Source organism: Ahaetulla prasina, chromosome 2, assembly GCF_028640845.1.
Source record: "Ahaetulla prasina isolate Xishuangbanna chromosome 2, ASM2864084v1, whole genome shotgun sequence".
Lineage (NCBI taxonomy): Eukaryota > Metazoa > Chordata > Lepidosauria > Squamata > Colubridae > Ahaetulla > Ahaetulla prasina.
Window position 1 is genome coordinate 81,259,475 of NC_080540.1, and position 22,626 is coordinate 81,282,100.

At 39.7% G+C, this 22,626-nt stretch overlaps 2 protein-coding genes across 2 annotated transcripts in view; both read left to right on the forward strand.

Annotated features, from left to right (window-relative positions):
- ZFYVE28 (zinc finger FYVE-type containing 28) overlaps positions 1–10,839 on the forward strand; it is a 35,519-nt gene extending 24,680 nt beyond the window's left edge. The window contains exons 4-13 of the mRNA XM_058171757.1: positions 659–861; positions 2,324–2,413; positions 2,622–2,711; positions 4,159–4,260; positions 4,561–4,713; positions 5,213–5,352; positions 6,320–6,433; positions 8,208–8,294; positions 9,208–9,320; positions 9,821–10,839. Coding sequence (XP_058027740.1) covers positions 659–861; positions 2,324–2,413; positions 2,622–2,711; positions 4,159–4,260; positions 4,561–4,713; positions 5,213–5,352; positions 6,320–6,433; positions 8,208–8,294; positions 9,208–9,320; positions 9,821–9,952 — 1,224 coding nt within the window. The 3' untranslated portion in view covers positions 9,953–10,839. The remainder of the gene's footprint in view (positions 1–658; positions 862–2,323; positions 2,414–2,621; positions 2,712–4,158; positions 4,261–4,560; positions 4,714–5,212; positions 5,353–6,319; positions 6,434–8,207; positions 8,295–9,207; positions 9,321–9,820) is intronic.
- Positions 10,840–15,229: 4,390 nt separating this feature from the next.
- MXD3 (MAX dimerization protein 3) lies at positions 15,230–22,569 on the forward strand. The gene is made up of 6 exons (XM_058171752.1): positions 15,230–15,596; positions 15,772–15,871; positions 18,265–18,294; positions 20,098–20,212; positions 21,312–21,480; positions 22,336–22,569. The coding sequence occupies exons 1-6, from the start codon at positions 15,527–15,529 to the stop codon at positions 22,527–22,529; spliced, it is 678 nt and encodes a 225-aa protein (XP_058027735.1). The 5' UTR covers positions 15,230–15,526; the 3' UTR covers positions 22,530–22,569.
- Positions 22,570–22,626: the final 57 nt, after the last annotated feature.

Genomic DNA, 22,626 nt, shown 5'->3' on the forward strand with positions numbered 1-22,626 from the left:
CAAGTATCATACCAAATTCTGTTCAATTTCAATAATAATAATAATAATAATAATAATAATAATAATAATAATAATAATAATAATAATAATAATAATAATAATAATAATAATAATATTTTAATTTTTATACCGCCCTTCGCCCGAAGGACTCAGGGAGGTGAACAGGCAAAATAAAAACAACAATCAAATACATACAGTAGAATAAAATATTAATTAAAAAACTTATTTAAATTAGCCCAATCTAAAAATACTTTTTAAAATCCCAAAACCTAATTTAAAAATTTAAAACCCTAAAAAACAACTAAAATTCTATGCCAGTCCTGCACAGATAAATAAATAGGTCTTAAGCTCGCGGCGAAAGGTCAACCAGAAAAAATGAGGCAAGTCAAAACCAGGTGGTTTGGTAGAGGGATCACTAATAGTCAGGCCACAAGAAGTACCTTGGACCATTCCTGTCCAGGCATTGTCAAGGTTAAACTGGGCAGATGTTAAGTGAATAGCTGTTTTCCAAGCTGGCCTACAGGATTTCAGTCTTCTGATTGGCTGTGCCATGTCCTGGTGAATAGGGAGAGTCTTGTTATTTGAACTTCTTGTCTTGTGGAAAGGCAGCTGAGGGATAAGGAGCATTCCTGTATTCTTGGGGTTTTTTTCCCTTCAGTGTCTTATGGCACGTACCTACATTGATGTGGAGGAGGCAGATGGAGTACGGCTGCGTCCTCTGGCCAAAGATTTGCTATGCAGCTTAGAGGTGGTGCGGATGGTACTCCGAGAACAAAGCTTAAACCAACCTGGACCTTATTCAGAGACTATCCGGAGAGCATTAATCCGCTTTGATGTGCTTTTTGCTGAGTTTGAACTGAGGTATGACTAAATTCACTTATATATCAGTTTATGTCCTACTTGTTAATCCCACAAAGAAATTGGGTTTAGAAAGGACTTTGGTCACAGTTAGAAGTAGGAAACACAGTGTGGGCTGTGAGTCCCTGACCTTGGGAGCAATAAGCAGAACAAGCCTTTTGAGGAGAAAACAGCTGCTTGGAGTGGGGGTGCTCATTGATAAAAGGTAGTTACAGGGACAAGGCTTGGTAAAGTATATTAGGTAATATACTCAATAAACTGAAGTGGACTATGGAGCAATAAGTGATAGGTGAACTCAGAGATGAAAAATCCTAATTGCTGTTCTTTGGATCATAAACAAACTAATGCCAAAAACCTCTTGGATAAATCCAATTAGTTACACATAATCCCAGACTTACAATTGTAATTTTTGACCTACAATTACCAAAATTATCCCCCAAATTTCCATTGCTAAGCAAGATATTTGGTAACTTAATTTTGCCCCATTTTACAATGTTTCTTGCCATAGTTGTTAAGTGAATCACTGCAGTTGTTAGTAACATAGCTTTTAAGTGAATCTAATTCCCCCATTGACTTTGCTTGTCAGAAGTTTGCAAGAAGTGATCACATGATCTGGGGACACTGCAACCATCATAAATATATGCCAGTTGCCAAGCATCCAAATTTTGATCATGTGGCCATAGGGATGCTGCAACAGTCATAAATGTGAAAAATAATTATAAGTCACTTTTTTCAGTGCCTTTATAATTTTGAACAGTCACTAAATGAATGATTGAGCCCCAGTGGCACAGTGGTTAGAGTGCAGTACTGCAGGCTACTTCTGCTGATCACCAGCTGCCAGCAGAATGGCATATCGAATCCCACCAGGCTCAAGGTTGACTCAGCCTTCCATCCTTCCGAGATTGGTAAAATGAGGACCCAAATTGTTGAGAGCAGTATGCTGATTCTGTAAACCACTTAGAGAGGGCTATAAAGCACTATGAAGTGGTATATAAGTCTAAGTGCTATTGCTATTGTAAGTTGAGGGCTACCTATATTAAGGAGCAGAGGTGGGTTTCCGCAGGTTTTGACCAGTTCTGGAGAACCGGTAGCAGAAATTTTGAGTAGTTCAGAGAAACGATAGCAAAAATTCTGACTGGCCCCACCCCATCTATCCTCTGCCTCAGCCATTTGGGAGGAAATGGAGATTTTACAATATCCTTCCCCTGGAGTGGGGAGGGAATGGAGATTTTACAGTATCCTTCCCCTGCAATGCCCACGAAGCTACGCCCACAGGCCATGCCACGCCCACTAAGCCACGTCCACAGAACCGGTAGTAAAAAAAATTGAAACCCACCACTATTAACGAGTGATAACAAAATAGTATTTGATAAAGAAACCAAAAGAGGGAAACTATTTTGGGATTTGAATACAGAGGGGTTGCATTATATGTTCATTTGGACTTCAAACTGTGTCTCTTTTCCAGCTATGTGTCATCTTTAGTTTCTGTTAAAACCCCTGAAGAGATCTATAGGCAGCAGGAGATTGTTGTGCTCTTCTGTGAAACCGTGGCTAGGTGAGCATTCTGACACAGCTTCTTCATTTTCTGTAGTCTGGGCCAGCACGTATATAATACAATGATACTAACTTCGTAAGCAAACCTTTAAGCATTCCTTTGGATAACTATCTTGGCCCAATGTATATTCAGAATAATCAACTGGAATTTAGATGTATCCACAGATTTGGTTTCTAATTCTGTCTCTTCATTCTCTTTGCTTACCTAGAGCTTTGAAACTTGGCTATTTAACTCAGGAGATGATTGATGGATATGAACCCCAGCTGATGTTCACCATTCCACGCCTAGCTATTATTAGGTATGTGTTTAGTAAACAGCTGGTGTTTGACTACCAAATCAGCCACCTACAAGATGAAACTATAGAAACAGACTTCTGTAGGTTGGAATTCCTAAAATGTTGGACATGGTAGCTCTAATGATCAAAAGTAGCATGATCCATGTATTCCTAGCAGAATAATTTTGACATAACATTTACTCAGTAAATTGAGTTATTACTATGAGTTCAGATTTGCGTCTTTCCTTGTGCTTTTCTGCATGGTTGACATTGGTGAATATAATATGCTCCTCCAAAGAGTGCTTTGCAATTTATGAAATTCTTTCTCCTTCTTTGCTACGTAACTGCAACCCTGATTTATGTCTATAAATTGTTATTTCATATAAAACTTTGGGAATCTGTTTCCTGGTTAGAATTTATATAGTAAAAGAGTCTAACTTTTCTTTAAATTCATTTGAAATTCTCTTGTGACATATTAGTTCCCTGCCATAGCTCTTCATCACATTTCATGTTTTTGTGATCTTCATCATGCGTATGATCTTGTTTCTGCTTTTTAAAGCACAGGAGTCTGCATATCAGATTTATTCCTGATATAGAAAGGAACCCTGCTGATCTCTTAACACTGCCATCAAGTTATTCTTAGTTGCTGGTGTAGAAAATGAACTGAGATTGTTAATTCAAATTTTCTGGATAGGTTGAAGCTGGATTTCAAACAGCCCTCTTGCCTGCCTTTCCTGAGGTGGGGTAAGGCTGGAAGAAGTGGCAACTTTTTAATTGGATTGGTCTTTCAAAAGCAAATTTTATTTTACTGTGGATACTTACTAAGATAGTTTTTGCTAATGGCAAATCTATTCACTTCTGGTTTTACCAAATTCCAATTACAATGGTCTCCTTTCTTGGCAAAAAGCAGTAATGGTCCTTCTATAAGATGCATTATGGTCAACAATAACCTCTGTAAGAAATGAAAGGGCTTAAGAAAAGTAATTCTGAAAGCTGCTGAAAATGAAAGCTTATTTATGCTTAGGCAACTTGGTGTACCGTACTGGTGTACTGTGTAGCTTTTCTTATTTTATTTAAAAGACTTGTATAGCTATGGATTACAACCACAATCGTGGGCAAATCATAAGACAATAAAAACAACCAAACAACCAAACAAGCATAATAAAAACTCTGGTACCCCTGGGGCAACACATTCCCACACATCCACATATCATCTTGTTGGGTTCATCCTACACCAATGCTTGAGGGAAGAATCAGCTCTTCAAGACCTTCCAGAAAGCAAGGTGACACTTACGACAATGTCATTAATATGCTCAAAAATGATTGCTAAAAGGAATAAAAAATGAACAATCTGGTTTTACTAAGATTGTGCTTTCCATGAGACTCTGTGTATATATGTCAAGTACTTTTATTCTAATGGACAAAGTTGGGTACTCCTAATTGACATTTGATTTTATTGCCTTCTATGCAGTGGCCTTCTGATCTACCCAGATGGACCCCTCAATTTGGAAAGGAGACCAGAGGAGATTTCTCGAGTCTTCAGCCCTTTTTATGTCTTGCTTAGAAAAATCAGGTATGTGACTATAGCACTGCTGTATAGGAATACAATTAATCATTAAGGAGGGGGGTTAGTGGAAGATTTTGCAGGCAAAATCCTTTCATTCCCCACCATCTAGTCAGAGCTGAAGAAACTTCTTGGATGAGAAGCGAAACGTCTTCAAAGAAAAACCAGAAAGTCCAGTTGCCTCTTGAAGAAACACCCTTAGGACATTCCTCCCGATGTATTGTTGGAACACAGCTGTCCATCCTGTAGATTAGGATCACTTAATTTTGTTGCCACTGATGTTTCTTTCATGGACCCTTCCTCTTACAGGGATTTGCTGCGTGTGCTTTCCAAGGAGGAGTTGTACAAGCTGGAGAAACGTGTGCTGAATGAATGCACTGCAGATTCACAGCCCTGCAGTAATAGGGACACTCAGGACTTCCAGGGTTTTGCGTCGCAGTGTGCCTGCCCATCTGTACCAAGGTGTGACTAAGAGCCTTCTCCTCCTCCTTCTCCCTGCAGTTTCCACCCACCCATTTGAATGCGGGGTTGCCTAACTTCAGTTTATAAATTGGGAGTGCTATATTCATATACAGCTTGCTGAGAAGGTCTTTGTGGCCATCAAAAGGTCAGGACCAGGAGATATTTCGTAGTATGCAGTTAAATGGGAAGTTTTTGTCCAGTATTAAATACATGAGATGAAAGGGGTAGATGGATAACAGAAGCTGTGAGAGAGAGAGGCCACAGACTGAAGCCTGTTTGATCCGTAATCTTATATCTTGAAATCTCATGTGGTCGTGTCTTTCCTAGTAAAGAGTTGATATTTTCATTTGTCCCCAAGCTAAAGCAGAGACATGGTGTGTGCATAACTTTATTTCAGTAGTTCCTTGATTGGCATACAGATTTTTAAGGGGGGCATGGTTGAAAAGCAATAATAAAAATAAACTCTTTACATTTTTCTAAAGACTTGTTCTCCTCTTAGCAGGCCTTTTGTGCAGGAATCTGATAGTGCTCAGAGACGAATGTTCACAGATATTCCACTGAACTCTCGATGGTTGGAATTACGAGGCCGTTACCGCAATATAGAGGACATGATTCACACATTATTTGTCTGTATTTCTGGTGAGTACTCCATTGCTTGTATTCAATAGCATGATGACTATTAGCTTTTATCTAACAGTTTGCAAAATAATGATTAAACAAGGATATTTTGCTATAAGCCACTCACAATGATTTAGGGTGGAGCAACATAGAAATGTCAGTAGTAATTAAGGATATGGTTTTCTTCAAGCCATCCATTGCTACTATGGTCCCTTTTTACTGATAAGATCAGTAATTGGGAATTATTTATGCTAGGAACAAGTATAAAGCCTATTAAAGTGGCGAGGTATTTCCTTTTGAAAATAAATGTACAGTAGAACAAGTTCAGTGTACCAGATAAATGCCCCCAGATCTGATGAATTGTGTAACTTTTTTGCAAAAATTAGTGGAGAGAAGAAAACAACTGAAAGTCCTACTAAAATGACGCAAAGTTCCAAAAAAAAAAGATAACAGATAACCTTAATCATGTTAGGAAAATAAAATTGGGCAGATCCATATGTGTATGTTACAACAATGTGCCCAGTTCCTTGTTGTTTATAAAAGGGATCTGTTTCATTTGTTGTACTAGTATTACATTTTGTTTTTTGCTTTAGTTTAGAAATGTTTTACAATCATAAGAATGGCTATTAGTACCCCTAAATGGCAAAACTGAGAATAGATGTCTTAAATATGTTTGAATTGGGTACATCTCCACTCATTTTAGGCATTGTGTTGACTTTCTACTTGGCCCTCAAATAATCTTTAAATGTATTTATTTAAATCATTGTATACCATTTTTCTTTTTTAATATGCTGACCTATATTCAAATGTCTGCTCTGTTTTAGATAATTTAATAAAAACAGAGCATTTTGTATCGATTACATTCAAATAAAAATATTTGCTTATTGTGTATTTTGTTTTATTTATGAAAGGAGTCTTTTGTACCAAAGTCTGCCATGATCCCCTCCCCATGTGCAAGTGAAATGCTCAAAATGCTGTGTTTTGGCAGGAGTGGCAGACCAGCTCCAAACTAATTTTGCAAGTGACCTGCGCAGCATTCTGAAGAGTGTCTTTAAAATTGTGACCTCCCAAGTGGAAGAATTGGAGGTGACAGACACTGGACGTGAGTGAATCTCCTTTGCTAACCTATAACTCCATAATCTTGTCACCTTGTGCAAAGCAGCATGAGAAGAAGATGGCAGGGAGATCGACAGTAGACAGTCTAAGGTTAAAAGTTTTGGGGGTTAGGGAAGAAACCACGGAGTCAGGTAGTACATTCCAGGCATTAATGACTCTGTTACTGAAGTTGTATTTTCTGCAATCAAGTTTAGCGCGGTTTACCATAAGTTTGTATCTATTGTGTGCTCATGTATTGTTGTGGTTGAAGCTGAAGTACTCATTGACAGGTAGGACATTGTAGGAGATAATTTTATGTGCTACGCTTAGGTCTGACCGAAGATGTCAAACTTCTAAGTTGTCTAATCCCAACATTTGAAGTCTGGTGGCATAAGGTATTCTGTTGCGAGCAGAGGAATGGAGGACTCTTCTCGTGAAATATCGTGAAATATGTTTGTTGAAAGAAGAAAAAAAAAACCTGAAGAAAAACATGCTTCTTTCACTTGGTGATATAGAGGGAAGAGCTAGGAATATTAAGAAAAAATGCTGTAAAAATGGGGTATAAATAGTCCTCATTTAACAACTCTAATCAGAACCAAAATTTCCACTGGTAAGCAAAGCAGTCATTAGGGAAAGCATAATGTGACTGCATCATGCAGTGACAGCAGTTCCAAGAGTCCTGGATGAGGACTGACAGTCATTTGGCAAGGACTTCATGTTTCTCCTACCCTGCATGCTCACTTCAGCTTCAGCTTCCCCTATCCATTTATCTCACTCCCATCTATTCCCTTTTGGCTCCTTTCAACTCCTCCACCACCACCACCTACCCCTGCTGATCTTTATTGTCTTCCATCGCTGCTGTCAAGATGTGCCCAAGAGCCTTCACAAGGCCACATGAGTTAACCACAAGCTGTGCTCATAAATGCAGGCAGACTGCCAAGTGCCCAAATTTTGACTATGTGACTGTGGGGATGCTACCATGTTCATAACTTCAAGGACAGTCATACAGTAACTATCATTTGTTCAGCATTGTATCTTCAAATGGTTGCTGAATGAATTTATTTATTTTATTTTATTTATTTGATTTTTATGGTCATTAAGTGAGTGACTGCCTGAACGTAAGGGTGCATAGTAAAACCATAGGACAAAAACTAAATGAATGACGAACAAACGTGGATTGTATACAATCATAACCACCAGTGAAAGGAAGTACATTGAGTTGGTTTGGTCACATAGAATGAATGAAAATCAGACTGCAAAACAAATACATGAAGGAAAAGTAAATAGGTTGAGAGGAAGGGGAAGGCCCAGAGAGTCATAGTCAGATGGAATTGATGAGAAAAGAGTTGAGAAAAACAAAAGGCAATTATGAAAAGGTGTATGAATGTCACAGAATTGAAGCGGTTTTTGCAAGGATAAAAGAATATGAAAAGATATAGTGAATAGTATACATAAAATAGTTATGTTTTCTTTTTCATTTCTTGCCTTTAATTTATTTGGTTTGCTATTTCTGATGCCTTTTCCACACTTTGCATTTTTAAAAAATTACCGTACATGTACCTGTACATCCCAATCGAAGGGTGTTCTTCCCAAAGTGCATAGCTAAATGTCTTTGGAGATTCTCAATCATCCAAGACAAGAAAGTCCAGTTGTCTCTTGAAAAAGTACCTTTGGGACAGTTCTGGGAATGCTATTAATGTTTTATATGCTCATTATTTGGAACAGAAATGTTCCCGTTAAGTGGCAGCAGCCCTGTAGGCTAATATCTTTCCCCTTTTCAGAGTTGGATCTCTGTATGGCACCAACAGCGCCTTTCTTGACAGACTGTGCTCTCTGCTCCAGCAGCAGAGAAGGCATAAGGAGAGAAGGTAAGAGCTCCAAGTGTGCAATGGGTTCTCTACAGGCTCCTAATAAGCAAGGGTTCTGCCTCTGATGACTTTGTTCACAAAGCGGCTGCAACCAATATTTGTAAGAGAAAATGTTCCTATGTTTAGGAATAATCTAGATATAGTTAGGGTCACTACTGAGGCTCAGTTTGGGGTACTGGTTAAAGTACCAGGCTAGAAACTGGGAGTTCTAGTCCCACTCCCACCTAAGATACAAAGCCAATTGAATGACCTGGGGCCAATCTTTCTCTCTCTCAGCCCTAGGGAGCAGGCAATGGCAAACCACTTCTGAAAAACCTTGCCATGAAAACTGCAGGGAGTTGTCCAGGCAGTAACCAAGAGTCAAGACTGACTCAAAGGCATGCATGTACCAGGGGTGGTGTTGTTCTACTTACCTTTACTACTAGTTCGCAACAGGAGTGCGTGCACACACGCTTCTGTGCCTGTGCAGATTGTTCATAGTCACGGGTGGAGCCTCCCACCGATTTTTCTATCGGTTCGCAAGAACCAGACCAAACAGGCAACCCACGGGGGCGTGTATACACCCACACTCATGGAAATACATTATCTGATAAATGACGCTTCACCTGTCAATAGTTCATAGTCCATTGATACCTTATAGAAGCATATCAGTATGATGTCCTGAGCTGTATTAGTTTTTCCTGTTCTGAAGCTCCCTGGGCTTCCCTAGGTTTTTAGGCCTAAGTTTTTGGGCTTCCTTAATTTAAGGATTTTTTCCCATTTAATGAGGTCTGTGCCTGACTATTCTGGGATATTTACTTGAATAAAGACAGTAGGCACTTGAAAAATTGGGACAGGGGAGTTTATGATTCTGAATGGCTTTAGAAGACTGAGATACAACTATCTTGCCAAGCACTCTTCTGTTCCTTTACAGATAATTTGGTGCCACCAGACTGGGTACCAGACAGTACTTCTAGCCACTGTATGGCTTGCCATGTGCCTTTCACTTTTCTTCGGCGACGGCACCACTGCCGGAGTTGTGGGAAGGTAAGCAATCAGGGCTACTTTGGGGTAGATCGACCCAACATGAACCAGGAATCCAGAATGCTGGGAACTGTAGTTCAATTCAATTCATGAATTAGATTACTTTCCAAAAAGATCCTCCTTGTGTTTGGAAGGGGGATCAGAAATGCAGATCTCCACGTGAGACAAACTGAAAGAGGCAGACTATTCAGGGGTTGGTGACTGAGCTACTAGGCAGTTAAGAGCATTAAGAAAGAAGCAATGGAGTAGCCTATCATGAAAGGATTAACTTGCAGCTTGTTGGGTATTCCTGTGTTGGGCCTTAAGTTGAATTATGATTGGGTATTAAACTATGGTTATTATCCTTTCTACTTCAGTCTGCTTCATTGGATGTTTCTAGTTATAAATATGTTTATTAAATTCAAGTTCATACATAGGTTCATTATTACTTTCTTTCTGGCAAAGGAAATAAGGCTTGTTATCAGGTTGCTCTTGATGGACATATTTTTATTTATTTTTCTCAGATCTTCTGCTCTCGTTGCTCATCCCACTTGGCAGCACTGCCCCATTTTAGGCATCTGAAGCCAGTCCGCATCTGTACACACTGCTACACTACCCACTTGCCTTCAACAAATAAGAATGCCAGTTGCCTGTGAGCATCAGTTTCTGGATGAGGGCTTTATCAAATGCCATCTGTGCCTGAGGAACCTCCAAGAACTGGAAGACAATTGCAGCTTGTCTCATCAGAAAAGGATTATGGGAACAATCACACCTGTCTTACTAGGATTCTCCAGGGGGGTGGAACAAAGGGCTTTTGGTTGTCAGACAAGAGTTGGGTTGGAGGAAGAAGCACTATGTTCTTAAAAGGGGGAATGAACTCTTACATTTTTATAATTAAGAACTCTTGGGATTTGTGGAGTGGGAACTAGAATCTATCATTAAAGAAGTCTGAACAAACTCTTCTATGTACTAATAAAGCTGGCTTTTTCTATAATGGAATGATGGCCCATGTAGAAATTACTTGGTGCTATTTACCTGATTTTTGGTAAAACCTAATAATTTATTATCCTAAAGTTAGTTTTTAACCAAAAAAATGAGATTGTGTTACCAGATTTGGATGCATGTGCAATAAGGGCTTTAGGATACTTTTGGTTGGAACTGAAAGGCAGGACCTGGATTTCCAACAATAATTTGTGGAGGACAGCCATAGACTTTTGCTCTTCAGCTCTTGATATATGTAAGGGCTGCAACACTGTTCATATGCAATGTATATTTGTAAACTCTGCTGCCACACTGTGGGAGATGCTTTGGAAACCTACAGTATCTGGGATTCATACAACTCTTTCTGAAATGACTTATGAGCTGGTTATCATCCTGTAAACCTAGCTACACTAAAAAAATCTCTCTCTCTCTCTCTCCCCTCCCCCTCCCATCCATCCATCCATCCATCCCAGAAGGCAATGCAAATCATTTCCATAATGCTGCCAAGAAAACTGCATAAAATCAAGTCTGACTTGAATAAAGTAACTTTTTACTTGAAAAATGCTGTCTTTTGCTATTGCCATCTTGTGTATTCTGAATTCAAAATAATTGCTTTTGCTGGATTTAGCTGTTAGGTTGCTGTTGGGTGTTGACAGACAGAATCTGCTGCTGCAAATACAGACTCTACAAATCTTGTTGTGCTATTTTTCTTTTCCCCTCATTTCAACCAGAGGATTTTGTGTATTTGTCAGCTTGTGTAAATGTGGGTGACTGGTTTTGGCTCTAGTGCCTTATATGCTAAATAATCTCTTTGATGTCAGTTGAATAGCAAGTATCAGCATTTATTAACTGCACCCAAGACGTATGTATGCCTTCCAGCCCATGAGTCATCTAGGAGAAGCTTAAAGGGGAACTTAAACCACTTACCTACCATGGGAAGAGATTTTGACATTTTCATGCTTGAATATTATAAGAATGCTATGTAACATTATTGACGGAAATAGTATATAGATCTCTATTAACAGTAACATGTAAATCAGCATTTCAATAATCATTCCCTTGCTCGTCTTTCTTGCCTAAGATCTGAACAATTTGTTCATAATAATCAGAAAAATCCCCTTTTCTGATGATTGCCCCCTAATCGCATTGCTGATATGCAACAAAGATGTGTCACTCGGGTTTTAAAAAACGGAATTTATAACTGGGATCCAAATAATTCTTTAAAAATATTCAAGCCATAGTCATCTACCAATTCATTTGCAATTTAGAAATTATTGAGTGCAAGGCTATGGTGCAATGTGCACCTGGAGCGGGGGGTGGGCAAGGGGCCACATGAGAAACTGGGACTGTTGTGAAGGGCCAAATCAATAGTTGAACTTAATTCTGCCACTGGTAGGAGGGAGGAGGGAGTGCAGAGCCACATCTTGCTTCAACCCAGCCACGTTCTGCCACTCAGAAAAGCTTTTCTCTCTCCAGTCAATTAAAGGAATGTAGTCTGCTGCTTCTCCCACGTCATGCAGCTCACTTATTTACATTTTATTTTCTAATTTCCAATTGACCTCATGCAGTCCAAACAGAGACTGCCAAAAGGCCGGATGTAGCCCAGAGCAGCAAAATGCTCATGTCTGATCTGGAGAATTGGTGGATAGAAGTTTGGGCAACAGAGCAGCTTTCCCAGGAAGGGGGCTGTAAATCTTATCAGAGAGGCCCAAATGGGGGGAAGGAGGAAGAAGTTCAGTGTAGCCACTTCCTAGAATCTCTTAGGATATATCTAGTAGAGAGTTATAGCTTTAATCTGTAAGATTTTGTCCATTAGGTGTAAACAAATAAAACAATTGGATTGGATTAAATTTTGCTATGTTACAATTGGGCTTGGGCCTAACAATGGCTATGTTTAAACCAGTAAAAGGAAAATGCCATTGGAACAGACGATAAACTTCAATATGCCCCCAAGTATATAGACATGCAAATGCATATCCATTAAGATACCATCTCGTTTCAGATTTGCCGTTTCTCATACTATAGCTGCATGAGAACCTTTTTCATTGAAAAATATGACATATTACAAACAAACTCATCCCCTTCAAATTTTGAAAAACAGAATGTCCGGGTGAGAAGAAAAGAAGATACTTGATTCCTCATGTTCATTGAACACCCTATGTTTATAATTGTATGTTTAAAGATGTGTTATGGAGTGCAGCCCTCCCTCTACCATTAATTAAATACAATAAATTTGGCTTCTAATATATCTTTACATTAGACATACTTGCATTAGATCTTAATCATCAGAGTTTTGCCTCTCTGCTGAATAAAGTTGCTTCTGGAACGGACTGCTGCTTTCTGTCCCTCATATCTTGCCAGCTATGGCAACACCAACACAATTTTGTTCTGTAACAAATAACATTCCTCCACCTACTCATTCCCAAAAACAGAGCCATGGTAGTGGTAGCTGAGGCAGAATATCTTCAGAACATCTGCTTGCAGGCAACAAGGATACAAAAATAATAAATACCTAGTCATAGATGTACCCTTTCATGATACCTAGCATGAGTTGCCTAAGGTAATTTCTCATTCTGCCTATCAGCGGGGCTGTCTGCGAGTATAAATTGGAATGGGGTGCTTTTTCTATAAAAGGTAAATACAACTCCATGCTACAATTATTTTTTAAAATAAAAACACTTCTGTGCAGGAAGCTGTGTTTACAGATGAGGATAATTTACTAAATGTATATGCTGTTTTGTCTCATTGCAGCTCTCATGATCCTTGGAATGCCTTAAATGTATACTAAGGTTTCATATGAGAAAGTTTAAGGGGTGGGTTACATCTGAAGGTAAGACTACATTGTGAATTTATAGCAAGAAGGTTTTTTTTTTGCAACACCTGTTAATTGTGCAATATGAGAATTATAATTAAGACTAGCTGGAGATCACAGGTAGAATCATATGGCTTCTGGAGCTTTTATAGCAACACCCAGCCTTGTTAAGGATAAATGAAGTTTGTTTCTATTACTGTACTGATGTATCACCAGCCCCGTTGCCTGAATTATTCTATGGAATAGATTATAAATGTGTATTGCTTAACGGAATGTGTATGACTCTTGCCTTCTAAATATATTTTCTCCCTAAAAGTAGTAATGTATATGCTGATCATTTGTTTCTAACTAGGTAGATTAGTGAGCACACACAAACATACATGAATCTATGTAAACATAACCATAATTACTCAAGATCAAACCCTAGTAAGGGTAAAATAAATAATAAAACCCTATAAAAACCACCCCTGGAATACAGCAACCTATTTTGCTCACCATACTACAAAAAAGATGTTGAGACTTTGGAAAAAGTTTAGAGAAGAGCAACTTAGATGATCAGAGGCCAGAGACTAAAACATATGAAGAACGGCTGCAGGATCTGGATTTGGCTAGTCTAGAGAAAAGAAGAATTAGGAGTGACACGATAGCAGTATTCCAGTATTTGAGGGGCTGTCACAAAGAAGAAGGGATCAAATTATTCTCCAAACCACCAGAGGGCAGGACAAGAAACAATAGATGGAAACTAATTGACAGAAGCAACCTGGAATTAAAGAGAAACTTCCTAACAGTGAGGACAATTAACCAGTGGAAGAGCTTGCCATCAGTGGAGGTTTTTATCACTGGAGGTTTCATCACTGGAGGTTTTTAAGAGACTAGACAGCCACTTATCTGAAATTGTATAGGTTCTCCTGCTTGAGTAGGGACTAGTCCAGGGGCTGGACAAGAAGACCTCCAAGGTCCCTTCCAGAACTGATCTGATCTGATCTATTCTATATTCTATATCTATGTTGGACACCCAACATCAAAAACATCATCAAAAAAGCACAACAGAGAATATTCTTTCTGCGCCAACTCAGAAAGCTCAAATTGCCCAAGGAATTGCTGATACAGTTCTTCACCTCTATAACTGTCTGGTTTTGTTCTGCAACTCAACAAGACAGACACAGACTTCAATGGATAATTAGAACTGCAGAAAAAACAATTGCTACCAACTTGCCTTCCATTATGGACTTGTATACTGCATGAGTCAAAATGAGGACTGTGAAAATATTTACAGACCCCTCGCATCCTGGACATAAACTGTTTCAACTCCTACCCTCAAAACGATGCTATAGAGCACTGCACATTAGAACAACTAAACACAAGAACAGTTTTTTCCCAAACGCCATCACTCTGCTAAACAAATAATTCCCTCAAAACTGTCAAACTATTGACTAAGTCTGCATTGCTATTAATCTTGTCATTGTTCCTATCGCCCATCTCCTCCCACTTATGACTGTATGACTGTAACCTTGTTGCTGGTTTCCTTAAGATTTATATTGACTGTTTCCTAATATGGTTTGGTTGCTTATTTGTTCCCTATGACTATCATTAAGTGTTGTACCTTAGGATTCTTGACGAATGTATCTTTTATGTACACCAAGAGCATATGCACCAAGACAAACTCCTTGTGTGTCCAATCACACTTGGCCAATAAAGAATTCTATTCTATTCTATTCTATTCTATTCTATTCTATTCTATTCTATTCTATTCTATTCTATATTCTACTCTACTCTTAACCGATCGGGATATTTTACCACGCTCTTTTTTTATTCATTTACTATGTACACATATACATAGATGTGTAGACGCTATAAAAGCGTGTAATTTACGACAGCGGAAGCCTGTAATGTATAAAACCGTGCTGTGCCCCAAGCAGCATTAAAACATGTCTCGTTCTTTTTCCTCCAAACAATAAGCAGGGTGCAGGCCCCGCCCTCTGTTCAAATATCAGGCTTCATCGTTACCCGCCCAAATTTGTTTCGAAAGGGCAGTGATGGATAAACGTCTTGGTGGCGTCTTCCAACCAATGACAGGCGCTGCTTTCTCAAGCCACGCCCAGCACCCAGGTTAAGATTCAAAACAAGGCAGCGAGGACGCCCGAGCCTAAAAATCGAGGAGCGGGTGGGGGTGTGGGGGTGTGTTGTGTGGCTGAGCGGTTCGAAAAACGAAATTAAAAAAAGAAAAAAAGCCCGCTTGGCTTCATCCTTCTTGATTTGCGCTCCCCGAAGGAGATCCCCGAAGGAAGAGCCGCTGGGTGGATGAGAAGCGGTGGAACCAGGACCTCGGAGCGTTCGAAGGGGCGGGGTATGGCCGGGGTTGGTTGCTGAAGGCGGTGGGCCGGTTGCGCGATCAGGGCTGCAAAGAAGCCCTTACTTGCGCGGGTCCCCCGTTGTCATGGAGCTCACGAGTAGCAACATTCAGGTGTTGCTTCAAGCGGCCGACTACTTGGAGCGCAGAGAGAGAGGTATTCCTTAGTCTCCAAGGGCGGTAAAAGGGGCGACGCGTCTACGGCTTTTGACCGGAGGGCGGCTGAACTGGGTCTCCTCGGAAGGAAGGGAGAGTGGGAAAGCTGGGGGGGGGCAGATTGGAACCTCTAAAACGTATTTATAGGTCTTTCTGTATATCTGTATCTACACCAGAAGCCGAACACGGCTATGCTGCTCTCTCGCCTTCTTGCGGACCAGATCCGTTACCATCGCAGAGGAGGCCGAAAACGCGAAAGGCCCCGAGAAACCTCCGGTAAGGCTTCTTCAGTTAAACCTCGGCCTGTTTGATTTTATTCCTTTTTTTCCCTGAAGACTTAAGACGAGAAGGAGCACTGCTCTGATCTGGAAAACCAAGTCTTTGGAAAAAGTTGCATTTCCTTCAGGCCAGCCAGAAGTTCTTAAAAGTGTGGTCTGGGGACTCTTTTTTTTTTTTTGGAGTGTGGGGGAGGGAGGTCTGTGAAGTCAAATACTTTGAACATTTCTGTTTTAATTTCTAATAAATATTAGATTACATTATCCGCAAGAAACCAAAGCTCTTTGGGGTCCTCAGTTAACAATGTAAAGGTGTCCTAAAACCAGAATTTGAGAGCCACTAATCCCCTAGACCTAGAGGGACGTGGTGGCTCAGTGGCTAGGATGCTGAGCTTGTCGATTAAAAGGTTGGCAGTTCAGCAGTTTGAATCCCTAGTGCCGCGTAACCGGGTGAGCTCCCGTTACTTGTCCCAGCTTCTGCCAACCTAGCAGTTTTAAAGCATGTAAAAACTGCAAGTAGAAAAATAGGGACCACCTTTGGTGGGAAGGTAACACCGTTCCGTGCGCCTTTGGCATTTAGTCATGCCGGCCACATGACCACGGAGACGTCTTCAGACATCGCTGGCTCTTCGGCTTTGAAACGGAGATGAGCACCCTAGAGTCGGGAACGACTAGCACGTATGTGTGAGGGGAACCTTTACCTTTACTAATCCCTAGACCAGGGGTCACCAACCTTTCGAATCTCAGGGATCACTAAATTCATAATTTTAAATCCCACGGACCACTAATAGATCTGCTTAATGACCGGCTGGGTGGGTGTGGCTAGGTGGTTATGTGACTGGGTGGATGTGGCCAATTTGATGTCACTCACGTCGATGGCCCCTCGCCGGCTTCTACTCGTCCTACCCCTCTAGAGCCCCAACAGGAAGCAGTTGTTGGAACTAAGCAGCCCCCATGAGAAAGAGTTGGCAAAACAACTCATTTCAAATTGGATCTGACCGAGAAGGAGGCTCAGCAGAAGCACTTCACTGAGGACTAGGAGCATAGGCTTTCCAAGTAGAGGGAAGACCTACGGGAGTGCAAGGCCAGGTCCCGGCACCTGGAGGCTTAGCAGGCTGAGATGGTCAGCCAGTTCCAAGCCATGATGCAGTCCCACTGGAACAAGGCCCCGCGGCTCTTTGCCACCAGTGGTGCTTCCCCACAGCATTCAACCAGACCCCAACTTGGAATTTCTGCCTCCCCTCCAACCTGCACAAAAAGACCCCGAAGGGGGAAGACTCTCTGCAGCATTCATTGCACTTATCCAATCCAACCCAGGGGCCGTAGTTTGAGGACCCCTGATTAAGTGAAATATAAAAAATGCAAATAATTTTTCTCCGGACCACCAAAATTTTCTCGCAGACCACCAGTGGTCCAGAGACCACCAGTTGGTGACCGCTGCCCTAGACCAAGTTTGTGTGTTTTTAGGTCTACTTTTAGTTTCATTTCTCTCACTAAAAGGAGAAAAGATACCTGGAAGAATAGAAAAAGAAAGGTACTATTCACACAAGGATGTAGTAACCAAGCCTTTCCAATTGAAAGAACAAAATATAGTCAAAAGGAAGTGGAGGCTGGGTGTGAAATTTAAGCAGGATTTAACTGAAGGAATGACTGCTGGAATATCAGGAAGTATTTTTTTTAGTAGCAATTAGATTGACTAAGAAAACAAGACAAATTCCTTTAGAGTTTCTGAAAGAGCTAGCTAGGTGCTTCATAATGCCTTTTCAATTGAAAGAAAAAGATACAGTCAAAAGGAAGTGGAGGTTAAGTGTGAAATTTAAGCAGGATTTAACTGAAAGGATAACCACTGGAAATATTTTTTTAGTAGCAATTTGATTGACTAGTTTATTCCTTTAGTGTTTCTGAACGATGCTTCATAATACTTTTCCACTTTGTACTGAAGTATATAGTAACTTGGGTTTAAATCTTTGATGACTTTGAGTCTTATAGACTTCATTATATAATACCAAAACATTGAGAAATGAAGTATAGTTCATATTTTATCTCTTCAAGGTTGTGCAGTGAATGAAGGTTACTCCTTCATTATTACTCCTTAATATTTAAGTTACTGGTATTCATATATTTTTTAAATTGATTTTGCCACTGTTGCATAAGCATGAGATTCTGTCATCTAGCAAATCCAGCAAGTTTTTGGTTTTCTTTTGAATGGAAAAGATTACTGACCCCTCTCTTACTTCTTTGCACAAAAGAGGAAGGTTGAAATTGAAACTAAGAGATTTCCGTGTGACTGAATGCGTGCTTAGTTTGCTTTACTGATGTCAATAGAAAAAAACAATCAGTTGTCGGAATTTTAAAAATAGCTCATGTTTGTTTTGTGTTTTTATTTCCTTTCAGGTCTGTACACAATGAGCTGGAGAAACACAGGTACACTTAAGGGGGAATATTGTTCTAATTGGATATTTTTAGGCTCCTCTCTCCCACATTTTATTGGCTAGGGAGGAAGGGTGGACTCATTTTTGCCTGGTCGTAGCTATTCCTCCATTAATTTTCAGGGTTAGTTTAGGCTCCAGGGCAGGGATGAAATGTAAAATTTTGTTACTACAGATTCTGCAGGCGTGGCTTGGTGGGGGGATAATGTGACTGGGTGGGCGTCGCCAACTTTTTTTTAACTTTTAAAAACGTTTTTTGGCCAAAGAGGTTGTAGAAAAAATGCTTTTAAAAGGCTCCTCTGACGATCCCAGCTGAGTTGCTTGATCGTCAGAAGCTTTTCTTTTGTTTTAAAAGCATTTTTTTTTTTTTGCCTTTAAAAGAAAAAAAAAGCCTCTGATGATCAGGTAACTCAGCTGTCAGGCAACTCAGCTGGGATCGCCAGAGGAGCCTTTTAAAAGCATTTTTTCTAAAATGCTTTTAAAAGCCTCTGACAATCCCAGCTGAGCCGTGTGATCATCAGAGGCCTTTTTTTAACTTTTAAAAGCATTTTTTTAGCTGAAGAAAAAATGCTTTTAAGTTGTTGTTTTTTTAAAAAAAACCTGATGATAGCACGGCTCAGCTGGGCATGGGAGGGCAAGGATTTTTGCTACTGATTCTCCAAACCACCCACCACCATTGCTACCAGATTGGGCGATCTGGTCTGAACCGGGAGCATTTCACCCCTGCTCCAGGGTCATCATTTAAAAATTTGTTTTTCTTTTTCTGAAGCAGGAAAAGTTTCTGGGTCCTTCCTTACATTTATGTGCAAGGACTTCCCTCACCTATTAATATTTCATACTATTCATATGTTCATTTGAACTGTTTACTAAGTTAACCATTTTCTAGTTTACACAATGTATCATACCATAAATTAAACAGGCTGAATTTGCATAACAAACTAAGCACCAACAAATGAATAAGGTTAACATTGGCCAAATTTAGTTTTGAGAAAATGCATATTCTTGGTCTTTTATCTTGCCCTGGTAAGAATATTTCATGAATTCAAGACAATGAATTCATGCTCTTTGTAATTCTTTTCCAGATTTATTTTTCCTAAATATTTTTAAGTATCCATATATTTCACGCTTCCTAAAGTGCCGATAGCTGGCTCTTCATTAGCTTCTTATTACTGCTGTTCTCATTTCAGGAAACTGAACTGGGAATACAGCTGATGGTAGTTAATATTTTCTATGTATGTATTTTGAAGCTGAAATGCAGTCGAAGACCATTAACTTTTTCTTGTCTCTTTCATACACATCTCAATGACCAGAGTTACTAATATTCTTATTAGCAAAGGAGCATAAGAGATTTTTGGTTCCATGGTATACAAATATTATGCCTAGTATAACAGCAATTCTTAGATTTTCAGTACTGTAGTGCTATAAAATGATAAATTAACATAGGTAACCTATTCATCCAATGAAATTACTGTGATTAGCAGATGGCTAAACTCATTGGTTTAGTTTCCTACATGCCTGGGCAAGCCTGCCGTGGGCTTGCACATGCAAAGTATGAATGAGTCTTCTCAATGACATCACTTTTAGGTCCAATTAGTTTTAAAAACCCTATCTCCTCTGATTCCACCCAGAAAGTGGTGACTCAATATGAAAATACCCAAATTAAGGAACTATTGAGATCAGCCATATATTAATGATTTACTCTTCGGAAAATGTGGTTCTGCCTTGTTCTGGAGCCTAGAATTCAATTAATGCTTTGCCTAAAACATGATTGTCCACAATCTGCGTTTCTTCCCAGCAGAAGGGCCCAGCTAAGGCAGTGTTTAGAACAGTTGAAGCAGCAGATCCCCACAAATACACAGCATTCTCGTTACACAATGCTTAGTCTCCTGCATCGTGCCAGATTGCACATTAAAGTAAGTAATGTACCTCGCTTCTTCCAGGAAGCTGTAATAATATTGGGAATAACTAAAGACTGCCTTTCTTGACTGGTTTAGTTGTTGGTAATTTGCAAATGGTATTGAGGTTTCTAGTTTTAATATTTTATTAGAAATAACCCATAGCCTTTCAAGCTGAAAAATAGAAAAAAATATTTAAGCGTGATCAAGTCAATAAATGGAAATGAATAAAGGAAAAACTGATTTGTCATCTAAGAAATTCTCTAGAATGCATAAAGGAACTTCGAATCTCTGTTAGAAATTTGAACAATATGAAGGCACTTTTTATCATATATGGTGGACATATAAAAAATCCCAAAAAAATTGGGTACAAATAAATACATTAATTCAGAAGATTTTAAAGATTAATGTACAATTGAAATCAGAACTTTCTGATTTGGGAATAATGGATAACTAGAAAAACCCCATAGAACTTGTGCTTTTATGCATGACATTTGCAGCTTATTCAAAAAAATTCCAAGAGGAAAAAGTCGACACTATCCACAATAGAGGAATGGTTGGTAAAGATGATCGAACTTGCAGAGATGGCTAAATTGATTGTCCTTGATTACTGGAAAACCCTTGTAGACTTTTTTCATATAATGGAAAAAAATATACCTATGACATGGTTCTGATTTGAAAAAAAATTGAAAAGAAAAAAGTGAGCTTTTTTTGTAATCATAGAATAAGACAATTATGTAACATTACATATCTGCTACAAAGAAAATCAGAAGCTTTTTTCTGCACACATTTTCTTGTTTCCTTTATTCTGTATTAGTTTTTATCTTTTCTTTTAAACTTCCAATAAAATTTGTATTTAAAAAAAAACAAATCCTGTCAGCCTTCAAGTAAATTTAAGAACCAATGAAAACAAAGGGAGAAATCTTAAATCCATCCAAGAATAACTTTATAATTTTTTTCAGTTTTGTGTTTAGGATGGACTACGTAGTAAATGCTTCCAGCTGAATTTGAGAAAGTGGCTGTATTATTTTTTGTTTCCAACAAAGTGTGATGTTTCTAGGAGATATTAAATAAAAGCATCTCAATTGTAACTCCAAATATTTTCTTTCACTCCCAGAAGCTAGAATACCAGGAACAGAAAGCTCAACAAATGAAAGAGAGGCTACGTTGTGAGCAGCAGAATTTGCACCAGCGTTTAGAAGAATTGCAAGCCCATCTGAATATGGAACAGGCAGAAGCAGATAGCCTGGATTCTTCTCGGTTCTCCTCTGAGCATTCTGACTCAGGTGGGCAATGCCCAGTAATGATTCTAGTGCCTTCATGATACAGACAAATAATGCAGCAAAAAAATGCAGGGTCGGATAAGCAGAAAGTCACTGGATACAGTGTTAATGATAAAAGGCATGATAAATTTGGTGATTACCTAGGGCAGTGATGGTGAACCTTTTAGACACAGAGTGCCCAAACTGTGCGCACACATGCCCAAACTGAAAGGTGTGTGCATGCAGGTGGACATGTGTGAACGTGCGCATGTGCGGACATGCACACGGACATGTATGCATGTGCAGCAGAGACCCGAAGACCAGCTGGCCGGCGTGGCATCCCAAGATCTTTTTCTTTCGTGAGCTTCTGTTTCGTCGTTTGCAAGGAAACAAGCTCACGAAAGAAAGACCACAGAGATCTGACCTGGGGCACTGGGGCGCGTGGCAGCAGAGAGGGCTGTGTGTGTCACTTCTGGAACGCGTGCCATAGGTTTGCCATCACGGACCTAGGGTAAGGATGTCTGAGCCAGATCTACGTTTTCATTTCATAAGCCACATGGCTCCCAAGCAATTCTAGGCAGCCTACAACTAAAAAACAACTTATTAAAATAAAAAAAGGAAGTGAGGCTTCCCACAAGGAAGGCTTACGAAATCTCAGAGCAGGGGAGATCGTTTCAGAGGGCAAGAACTGCAACAGTATGTAGGCTTCCTGGGTCCTGCAAGATGACTTTAATTAACAGGACCCAGAATATACCCTCCTGCTGGGCTGAACTGGACAGGCAGAGGCAACAGAAAATAAAAGGAAGCTTGTATAAGAGATACTGCATTCCATTTGAATAAAGCACAATGCTAAGTGGCTTTTTTTTTATTCTGTTGCAGAAGATGAAGTGGATGTAGAAAGCCTGGCATCTGCTAGCATTGGAGATGTCGTGGCTGCCGTCAGTACTCAGCAGGAGCACAGCTATTCCAATGTCAGCAACTTCTGGTTATGGACAGAAGTTCAATTAGGAGGACAGCATTCATCTAGACAAGCTTCAGGCTTTTCAGAAATTACTTCATGGCATGGTTTATAAGACTTGTTTTCTGTAAGTAAAGAGGAACCCCCCCTTTCTTAAAAAAAAGACTATGCATCTTCTCATCAAAACAAGTCTTGCATCTTCACCTTCTTCA

Coding starts and splice junctions, on each gene's coding strand:
- MXD3 (XM_058171752.1), top strand. CDS start 15,527: ATGGAGCTCACGAGTAGCAACATTCAGGTGTTGCTTCAAGCGGCCGAC. Junction 15,872..18,264: donor AAGGCCCCGAGAAACCTCCG/GTAAGGCTTCTT, acceptor ATTTCCTTTCAG/GTCTGTACACAATGAGCTGG. Junction 18,295..20,097: donor AATGAGCTGGAGAAACACAG/GTACACTTAAGG, acceptor TCTTCCCAGCAG/AAGGGCCCAGCTAAGGCAGT.